The following is an 11,183-nucleotide window of genomic DNA, read 5'->3' as shown; positions in this document are numbered from 1 at the left end:
AATGGTTACTAGGTTAAAAATCGTGCACATGAGTTTTTTCTTTGCTTCTTTGCTTTTGAACATTATATGGGCTTGGAGGTCCCAATCTGTACCGACTACAAATCCTCCCCTGAGGCCTGCCAGATGTCCGCCTGGCATGCTTCTAATAGCACAATCCGAACACATAACATTTCCTTCCAGACAAGATCTAACAAATTTGTGAAAAGACTAATGTTAGCACATTCATTACCACGTGTTCTCTCTCCCTCTCTCTCTCTCTCTCTCTGTTTGTATTCTTTAAAATATAAAATATATTCTTTAAACCCAAAATATTGACTGTGCCTGTGTCTGTCTATTCAAACATACATATGAATATTCTGCTTTAAAAGTGTATGGAACAAGCTACGGTTGTTTTCTTCATCTGTGTAACTTTATTGTGCAGCGCTTCCTATTATCTTAAAAGGCTCATTAAGCTAATGATTTCATGTGAAGGTGAACTCCGTGTATTTAACAAGAACTGTCCTATTTTTTTATGGAGGTATCCTAGGAATACAAACTTCATGTGTACTACAAGATTTTTCTATTTCTTTGAAAGTTACTAATGACACAACTTCATTACACTCGTATGAATAACTATTTTTACAGCCAGAAAAGCGGTGCATGAGACATCAAAATGAGACCAAGCTATGGCATTTGAAAATACCGTAGGCGTGCAGATACATACAATATATATATGAAGCCAGAAAAGCTTTGAACCCCAGCAGTGACAATCCAACGTCAAAGAACATAATGGGTAATCATCAAGGTAATATGTTTCTCTAGTACTCAGAACTACAAAATATCACTTGATTTGTTTATTCTACAGAACCATAGCTCTTAAATTTTCAGTTTAGTTGCTGATCATATAGTTCTTGATAACTAATGCTGGGTGTTTTTTTTTTTTTTTATTCCCTTTGTTCTTCAACAGTCTTCTTTAGGTTGATCATCTTTCTTCAGTTTGCTGACTTAGTGCTGATGTCTGCTTACAATTTCAGTAACTGTAACCATAAAGCCATAAGAGACACATTTGGTAACGTTCTCTTTGTACGTCTGTACAAGGTACAGCAGAAAGTGAGTTGATAAGGTGTGGTTGTTTGTTTCACAGCGTCAAACAGAAACTGGTGGTATAGTAGCTGCGTCTACAGTTGTATTTAATGTTAGTGGAAAGATACTTTTAGAAAAGGCTGAACGGTAAATGTGGGACCCGAAAAGCTTGGGAGATGGTTTCCTCCAGACAACTCCAATACGTTTGGAGAGGAGGGGAAAATCTTCCTCTAATTTCCCAGGGTCGCAGGAAGCTGCAGTGGGCAAGACACAGCCTATAATATATATATAAGGTTCAGCGGTGAAACGTGTGATAGTAATATCTCTCTCCAGATGACCCTGCAACTTGTAGTAGATCAAAAAGAGGAGAAAACGAGGATACCTTCCTTCCACACAAGCGAAACCATGCGGTTGATTCCACATTTCAGTACTGTAACATGGGGGGAATAATATGCACGGTATTTCGCAAGTGCTGCAGATAACTGCTGATTATCAGTGTGATTTTAAAAAGTGTTTAATGTTTATGGTTAGGTTTAAATAGTACATAAAGGCAGTGTGTGTGCATGTACATGTCTGTACACACACACGCTTTAGTTAAACAAACAACAGAGCATAGGTTTTTGAGCTAAGCAGATCAGAAGCCTCTGGCTAGGTTCTTGGCACATAACTTGTTTGATTTGAGGTAAGTGACGTTTCTGAGGGTACAGGAGGCAGGAAGAAAATACAAGCGAATAATAAAGTGTACTTATCTTACAATCTGTCGCAAAATTGATATACAACCAAAACACGCTGTAATTTCGAACTAACCGGTCTGAACGCTTCTAGCTATGACTTTGACAGATAACCAAAATAAACTGAGATAAGTGATATAATATCTTTGAGGACACCCAATAAGGGAAGATTACCGTATCTAAAGCGTTCAAAGATCATCATACAATAATGTATAAAATAGACAGAAAACCCAACAATGCTTTAGAAAGTTCCCGGTTCCAAAGTGTTTTGTATGACCCTCTAGTTCTACAATGGACTGCTGGTTAATTAATGAGATTATGATCTTCTTTCTCTCTAGGCAATCGATCAACATTTCGCCCCTCTGGATTTTCACGAATGCGGGGAAGAAGTGAGTGTTGTGTGTGTGTAGGTATATAGGTCAGTATTTTCTGAAGCCGGGCGAGGATGGTACCATGGAGAGTGGTGTGAGAGCAGTCAGAAGTGCGAACTAGGTGAACAAATCCCAGCATCGTTATGAAGCGACCTGGTGTGAGACATGTTTTTGCATTAATAAACACATATACCTGCGGTGGTTAAGATTATTTTAAATGACGACAACAACCAACCACAACGACTAGAAAATGGAAGGCTTGTATCGCTCTCTCGCCTCCCTCACTGCTTTCAAAGGTGATGCAAATGTACTTGCAAACGGGAAGCAGGTAGAAACATATGGTTCTTTCTTCTAAGATAGCAGTGATTTCAGTTCGCCGGTTCAGAAGGACTAAGATTGAGCAAGGAAGGATAAGGAACACCTGGTTTACTAGAGCTGGGAAAGCTGTAATGGGTGCCATCTAGCGGCTACCATGCGTCACTAGCACCTTAGCACTGCTATTGTATTGGTCACAATGTTGCCTCTCTTCTCATGCATCAGGAAGGCGAACTGCTGGAATGTATACAAAACATTTCCAGATGCTGCAGAGGTTCACGGGATGAGGATCTCTGGACCGCGACTCGTGCCATTCTGAATGCAAGTTGCGTTGATTATTTCCCAGGCAAGGTAAGAACAAGACAAAGCTTACAGCACGTCTTTATTTTCTTATTGAATGTTTTGTGCAATGTGGACAGCGTTTCTTTTAACTTTTGGAAGTCAGCTCGGGAAATAATGCAAATCACTTACTACTTGACACTGCGTCTAAAGCCAGAGGTTCAGTCTGTATTTCTCTCCTAATGCTCAACTTAGAGGCAATTAAAAAAAAAAAAAAAAAAAAGTAAAATGCTTGTCACTAACGGGAGTATGCCAAAGATTTGTGGTGCTAGGTGAAAAAGATAGGCCTATAGATAATTAATTCGATGCAGATACCTGGTTGTCCCAAAGCACTGTTCTGCAGCCCCTTACCTCTATGGTCTTGTTTACCCAAATCAGGCTCTTAATTTCCCAATGGTACAGCTCTATAGATGGTATCAACAGTGGAAACTATAGTTGTGGTCCAGGTGATTGTACCACTTTTTTAAAAAGTGCTAAAAATATCTAAACCTATCTGAGTCCTGTCAGCACTACAATTTCTACTGTTTATGGAGCAGCACTGGTAATGAATTACAGGTCTTATTTTTGCCAGTATAGAGCTGTCTCTGAGAAAATCTTTTCCCTGTTTAGCTTAACAGTTAAATATGTTTGACATCCTGCCATTTCCCCCAGAAATTAATCTGTAGTGTATCCAACGGCTATTATTTCCCCCGGCTTTTCCACTTGGATTATGGCTGATTTCCAAAATAGGTATGATTATCTTTGGGTTTGTCTTTACTATATTATTTTTAATGGGAGTTAGTTAGTTAATTACCCACTAGTTGGAAGTGGTTAACCCTGGGCTGATCTCTTAGGTAAACCACAAATGACTTTTACCATGGAACAAACATGTAGGCGTGTCCAGATTAGCCTGTGCAACCCTGTTAGCTATCAATTAGCTGGAAGTAAATATTTTAGTGTAGACATAAGGTTAGAAAGTAGCTAAGATCACTAAAGTGACCATGTAAAAATAGCGCCTTCTCACTCAGAGCTGCTCTCTCTCCACATACCAAACCATAGTGGCTTCCTTTTACTGACCAAAAAAAAACAAAACGTTTTTTACAACTTTTCATTCTTACTAGCACCACAGAACCATTATAGCTCTGGGAGCATGATCCAAGTTCTATTATGGCTCGTGAATAGTAAACAGAATTAACTAAAGGAGAAATCCTCTGAAACACTAGCCAGGCTATGTGTGGGATGTGGGAGTAAGGATCCCTGGTCTTTACATGGCCCACCTCCTCAACAGATCTAAGCAGTGACAGATCCTTTGACCCTGACCCTCTACTGGCCTGCTTGGGTCTCACTCTCATCAGCTCAATGTATATGGCCATTCACAGAATCTCAGGTTGCGAGAGTGCTATGTATCCTCTGCATTTCCTCCCTCTAATCCTGTCCTGATGTGGAGTGGAACCACTCTTGTTCACTGCCAAAGGCACCTCCAGGGTGACAGGGACAGAATTTGCCCCTAAAATTCAGCAGCAGGACTGATTACAAGTGGTAACATGTGAGCCAGAAAGAGCAGCTTGATTTTCTGAACCCCAGGTTGAGTTTCCAGGGCTGGAAGTTGTGGGGGAGGAGAAGAGGAGGAATTCCTTGTAAACCTAGCAAATTTGTTCAATGCTGTTTTTGTAGTGTCATGTTTTAGAATATAACCCCACCTTAAGTTACTGCTTGGCAGAAGTGGCTTTTAATTAAAAGTTGAGAGGAATGTAATGAAGGCTGATGGGGACCATGGGGATACTTTAATGTTGATGCTCAAAACAGGCTGGCTACTGTAAAAGTTTTACTGTATTTGGACTAACCCACTGCCTGTTGTACTCATGATGCAAGTAGTCAAAGAGACTACTTACCATAGTCAAGAAAACCGGATTTGGCCTTTTGTAAACAAAAAAAAAGTACTATTTAAACTCAGCTTTCCCCCACAGCCTCATGTATTCAATGATTGTGGCAACAACACCATCTTTTCTGTACTACTTGAGGCTCCATACTGATCCTGTTGAAGTGTCTGGCAAAATGTCACCAATTTCACCAAACAGGATTGCACTCCTAGAGTAATCTGCTCAATATATGTTGCCATTCAGAGTCCCCAATGTAGTGCAGCTAGCACAAGATCCATGTGCCACTTAGGTCCTATTTACCTCTATGAATAGGGGTGAAATTCACTAGTGAATAGTGATGTAGTGGTGTAATATTATTAATTAAAGTAATTATTTTTCAGCAATCTTCCAGTGTTCATAATAACTATGCTATCTTTTCTTGTGCTTCCTCTGAATTTATTAAGCTCTTATGTAACAAAAAAGGATGTTAGCATTTCAGAATGAATATTATTTGACAAACTATTGGTAGAAGTTAACAATTTAATCTGAAGTATAATTCAATCTGAACATTGTCTTTGCACAAGTCCTTTACAATCAACCAGAAATGCACAGCAGATTAATATATTTTTAGATGTAAGAAGAAACAGCATCACTATGAAAAACACTCCTGGGGCTTGATCTTGCATTCTTTGTATAACCAGAATTCCCACTGACTTTGGTGGGAGTTTTGTGTGCATAGAGAATGCAGGGTCAGACCCACAAACTGTTAGCCAATGTCTTTGATCAACCCAGTAAAATGTGGTTACAGTTTAAAGTGTAATTTACTGATCTCTGCTCTCATGCTCAGCAGAATGTTGAATGTCAAGAATCTAGATCCAAAATCCACCAAATGAAAAAGCAAAAGGGAGTTCAGGGAGCACAACCATGTGAGCAGCACAGACTTCAGGAACTACTGGCAGTATGGAGAAGTTATATGAATCTCTAAAAATAGGTTTCTCTCTTAATTTTAGAAATATTTATTACCGATGATACAAAATTTGTAAAGCTTGTAAAATTTTTAAATGATTTTGTTAATTTGATTTTTTTTTAAACCATTAACGTATATATTGCTTAAACAAATGGCTTACAACCACAATGTAAGGATTTTTAAATTAATATGTGAGGGTTTATTAAATAAAACAATTTTCATGAAATGGTTTGCTGTACTGTGTATGTATGTAAAGGGGGGCAGCATGGGCAGATTGGAAGAGATTCACAAGAAGGGAAAATAATGGGATATAGGGAAAGGGAAATGTGGGGGCATGGAGAAAGAACTGCCAGAAGAGAGAGATTTAAATCTTGGAATATGTTTTTAAAATTATCTGGCTGTGTTGGGAGAGGTTAATCCACATGTCATTAAATGTAATTTTTGTTAATGCTGGTGGTAGCTGTTGTGTGTCATAGTTATTTTCCAAACAATAGTTCAGCAGTTTTGATGTGTGGTTTTAGACACATTGCATCAGTGTAGGTAGTGAGTATTTTGCATGTCCTTACATGTATGTTTGGCAGTGCTGGTGGTAGGTTTTGAATGAATCAATGCATGTATTTCTGGCAGTGTTGGCACTAGGTTTTGTGCATGTCTGCTTATGTCTTTTGGGAACTGTTGTTGCTGCCTTTTGTGCACATCTACGCAAGTGTCTGTGACAGTGAAAGTACTAGTCACCGGGGTGTTTTGCAATGGTTTCCCCCGCCTCTCAGTGTTTCATCATTATGAAGACACATCAAGTACTGATGGGATGTAACAGTACAACACATGGGATAAAGACTACAGGATTTAGTGGATGTTTTGATTTTTGTCCTATTGATCCTATTGATAGAAGTGGAACTTTAACAATCTGCAAACTGTCTCAGCTTTGAAGCCCTGGTAAAATTTGACCTAAAAACACCCGAATGTGTACACAACCCTCTGAGTGTGATCCCCAGACACCTGGTTTAATCAGAAAATAGCTTCATTTGTTTAAAACATTTTGGCAGCTATGTAAAACACAACATTATGAAACAACATAATCACATCTCTCCCCCTATACAGCCTGACTGCTCAGAGGAAGGAGGTGAACTTCCTTCATTTCACCTCCACCCTTCTACTGAATGAGGGAGGGAAGGATGATTCTAAAAACTACTTTACTTTGACCTGGTCTACACTTAAAATGTAGATTGACATAGTTATGAGCTCAGGGGACAGAGCTCTGAGCACCATAACTATGCCAATCTAATCCCTGCAGTAGACACAGCTAGGTCAACAGATGAATGTTTCTGGAGACATAGCTACCGTTGCCTGTAGAGATGGTGTTCCTACATTTATGGAACCCCTTCCTTACTGTAGACTACATCTATACTACAGGATTATGCCAGTATAGCTACAGTGCTGTAGCCATGTCATTATACTCTCCTTAGGGTAGACACAGCCTTTCTCATTAAAGCAGAGCGCCCGCCAGCTGTCCTATTATAAAGATTGAGAACATCTTGACTCCTGAAATTGCTCTAAAATCCACACACTTCTTGTAATGCTATGAAATTTGGTATGCCTCAGGAAGGTTTATGGTAGGGTTACTGATCCAAATTTGGGGTCATTTGCAAATATAGATATAACTCCCTCTCTCCCCAACCCTCCCTCCCCCAGCATTTCTTAATGTTGGCAGATTTTACCAACTTTTTTTTGTGTAGCACTGGAGATCAAATCATGCCACTGAATGTGTTCAGAGTGGTCTCAATCACTCAACATTTACTCCATGGCACCCACTAAACTGTTGGAGGGGCACCATGGAAAACAGTATTCAAATTAGTTCGATGGTAACAGTAATTTTAAGCATGTGAGAGAAGACTGGTGTGCCAGCTCCTCTCCATCACCACATACCCAAAATAGCAACCCCTCAGACATCATTCCCATCTCAACCTCCTCTTTCCTTTAAGCCATAAGAACTTCAGAAGCCAAGTGTGCACAAAAATGTTATGGAAGGGCACAAGCCACCTCAGGCAACCTTAATTCTGCAATAATAAAGTTTTTTGTCAGGGAATCTCTTCTCTTCTCACCTCCAGCCCTTCCATTTAGGGTGTTAGCCATGCATATCTACAATGGGAAATAGAGATCTTCCTTCTGGCTGGCTTGTTCTTCTCCCTGTGCGTCTATCTGTTGTCTCAAAATAAATTGGTACAAAATATATTAATTAAGAAAAATCAGGAAAACACTATCTCTCCCATTTTAGATTAATTAGGACAATAGTGAAGCCCAATAATGTATCTCTTCTTTGCAGCCTGTCTGAAATTAATCTAGCCTCATTTATGGCTGTTGCATCTTAACCAACAGCTCTTGTGGCAACCACAGTTATGTCACCCACAAAAGGCTTAAGGTTCTGGAAACAGTTCATTAGGTCTGGAAAAATCCACAAACGCAAGAGTCTCAGGTTAGGCAGATTTTGACAGCCATTATTTCTTTAATTTTCAGCTTTTCTTTTCTCTGTCACAAAAATTTTTCCATGGAAGCTATTCTGAAGTAAATAACTTACAACACTAACATGCTGAGAATTAGTATTGCCGGGTTTTCCCAGGATTGTCCCTTTTTGGAGGTAGCTGTCCTGGGAAATCTGTAAGGGTGCTCAGTACACACCGCCAACTCTCCAGATTTTTGGGCTCAGGATCATCCTCGAGATCCTGCATTTTGGTTTTTGGTGTTTTTTTGGTTTTTTTGGTACCTCAGCGGTGGCAACCTTAAAAAGAAAGCCAGATTTCTGTAAAACGAAGGGGAAAAACTGTCAAACTGATCACATCATAAACTCCTTGGGACACCAGAGCCAGTGTCTAAAAACCCAATCATACTGAGCGCTGATGGCGCCTTACTCCTACAGAGGGTCCCACTAAAGTCAGTGGGGACGGCTCAGGTTAGCATCAAACAGGAGGCAAGTTTGCAGGATTGGGCTGTTATCCCCGTCCCACGGGCTCTGGTCCATGATGTCAGCGCTTAACAAATAATAGGCGGCAACACACTGACAGATGCTTTTCACCATCCCGCTCCTGCCCTGTTCTCAAGTGGGAGGGGATATTGGCTGTTCTTCTCAAAGCGCCAGCTCTTGGAGTCAGGTGATTCGCTAGCAGGTGAGACAGGGCACGGTGCCGGGAGCCGCGAGGACGGGCACGGTGCAGCCGCGGCTCAGAGAACGCGGTGACGGGGACACCGGCTGCGGCGGCGGGGGGGGGGGGGTAGAGCGGCACTGGACCGCACAGCCCCGGGCCGGTGTGGGGACGGCACAGCGCTTGCGCAGACGCGACCGACTGTGTGGGAGCCTCTCCGCCCTTCCAAATCCACTCGCGGAAGGCGGAACTCAGAGCGCGCGGACGCAGGTGCCGGGGGAGCCGCTTTCCTGGGGACGCTCCGTAGCTGCCGGGCTGTTGCGAAGGGCGGGCGGCTGCGGCCGGCGCCGGAAGGGGCGGAGCGGTTTCCGCAGCGCACTCTCTCGGAGTCGGACGCGTGTGGGGGGAGTGGGCTTGGGAGTGCACGAGTGCCGCCGGCGGCCCAGCCCGGAGGGGATGTCGCGTGCGGGGAGCGCGGGCCGGGCGGCCCCGAGCGGGGGCAGCGCGCTCTTCTCGGGCTTCCGCGCGCTCGGCCTTTACTCCAACCACCTGCCCCACGTGCTGCGCTTCCACCGGCGCCACCGCGAGTTCTACCTGGTCACCGCGGCGGGGAGGAGCTTCCACACCTACAACGTGAGTGGCTGAGCGCCCCTCCCCCCGCATCGTGAGTGACTCCCCCTGCTCCCCCCCCCCCCGCCGGCTTCCTTGGCCCCCTCCTGTCCTGCGCCATGCGTGGTCGCTCCCAGCCCCTCTACCTACAAGGCGCCTTGTTTCCATTTAGGATTTTACAAGGATTTTGCAGTATCGGGCCCCCCTCCCCCCCATATCTTCACTCTACCTCTTTTAGGCGGGGAAAAGTGAAAACAAAGCCATGGCACCCACAGTCTGTAGCCTCCTGCCCAGAAACCCACCGTTCCTAGGCTTGTCCGTTTTCCCTGGCAGCATGTGTGCTACAGCGCCTTACTCTCAATCTGTGCAGATTTTCCTCTGCAGTAACCGTGTCTCTCCTCAAGCGCCCCCACCTGAGCCGCATAAGAGTTAGTGACTTATAAATAAACGTGTTCTTGGGATGCTGTGAGGGACCGTTTTTTATTTCAGAAGGTGGAGAAAGCTACTAGGGGAGAGGCTGTTCTAGATTTGATTTTTGACAAATAGGGAGGAACTGGTTGAGAATTTGAAAGTGGGGAAAGCAGCTTGGGTGAAATTGATTGTGAAATGATATTGAGTCCATGATTCTAAGGAATAGTAGGAGGGAAAAGAGCACAGTAAAGATAATGGCTTTCAAGAAGGCAAACTTCAGCAAACACAGGGAGTTGGTAGGTAAGATCCCATGGGAATTAAGTCTCTGGGGAAAAACAGTTTGAGAGTGTTGGCAGTTTTTCCAAAGAGATATTGTTAAGGACACAAGAGCAAGTTACCCCATTGCAAAGAAAAGATAGGAAGTATGGCGAGAGACCACTCTTGCTTGACCAGGAGGTGTTCAATGATCTGAAACTCAAAAAAGTGTCTTACAAAAAGTGAGAAGTAGGTCAAATTATGAAAGATAAATATAAAAAACCCACAAACCTGTAGAGACAAAATTAGAAAGACCAAGTCACTGAATGTCATTAAACTAGTTAGAGACTTACAGGTAACAAGAAAACATTCTACAAATACATTAGAAGCAAGAGAAAGACCAAGGACAGGGTAGGCCCATTCAGTGTGTGTATGTGTGGGGGGGAACACAATGGGAAATGGCAGAAATGTTAAATTTCTTTTTTGTTTCAGTTTTCCCTAATAAGTTTAGTAGCAATCGGACATCTAACATAGTGAATACCAGTGAAAATGAGGTGGAATATGAGGCTAAAATAGGGAAAGAACAAACTAAAAATTACTTAGACGTCTCCAAGTCAGCAAGGCCTGATAAAATACATCCTAGAATACTCAAGGAGCTGACTGAGGAGATATCTGAGCCATTAACGATTACTTTGAAAACTTATGGAGGACAGGAGAGATTCCAGAGGATTGGAAGAAGGCAAATATAGTGCCAATCTGTAAAAACGGTAATAAAGACAATCCAGGGAATTACAGACCAGTCAGCTTAATTTCTGTACTTGGAAAGGTAATGAAGCAAATAATCAAGCAATCAATTTGTAAACACCTAGAAGATACTAGGGTGATAAGTAACAGTGAACATGGATTTGTCAAGAACAAGTCATGTCAAACCAACCTAATAGCTTTCTCTGACAGGGTAACAAGCCTGGTGGATGGGGGGAAGCAGTAGATATGATATATCTTGACTTTAGTAAGACTTTTGATACTGTCTCACGTGACCTTCTCAAAAACAGACTAGGGAGATGCATCCTAGATGGAGCTACTATGAGGTGGGTGCATAGCTCATTGGAAAATCATTCCCAGAGAGCAGTTATCAGTGGTTCATAGTC

At 42.4% G+C, this 11,183-nt stretch overlaps 1 protein-coding gene across 1 annotated transcript in view; it reads left to right on the top strand.

Annotated features, from left to right (window-relative positions):
• Positions 1 to 9,093: 9,093 nt before the first annotated feature.
• Positions 9,094 to 11,183, top strand: part of WDR36 (WD repeat domain 36) — a 62,432-nt gene continuing 60,342 nt past the window's right edge. Inside the window, exon 1 of the mRNA XM_067568753.1 lies at positions 9,094 to 9,393. Within this exon, the coding sequence (XP_067424854.1) occupies positions 9,217 to 9,393 (177 nt within the window). The 5' untranslated portion in view covers positions 9,094 to 9,216. The remainder of the gene's footprint in view (positions 9,394 to 11,183) is intronic.

The sequence above is a fragment of the Emydura macquarii genome, unplaced genomic scaffold (genome assembly GCF_026122565.2).
Source record: "Emydura macquarii macquarii isolate MOO-44397 ecotype Brisbane River unplaced genomic scaffold, CSIRO-AGI_Emac_v2 contig_2897, whole genome shotgun sequence".
Lineage (NCBI taxonomy): Eukaryota > Metazoa > Chordata > Testudines > Chelidae > Emydura > Emydura macquarii.
This window is presented reverse-complemented; position numbering and strand designations above follow the sequence as displayed.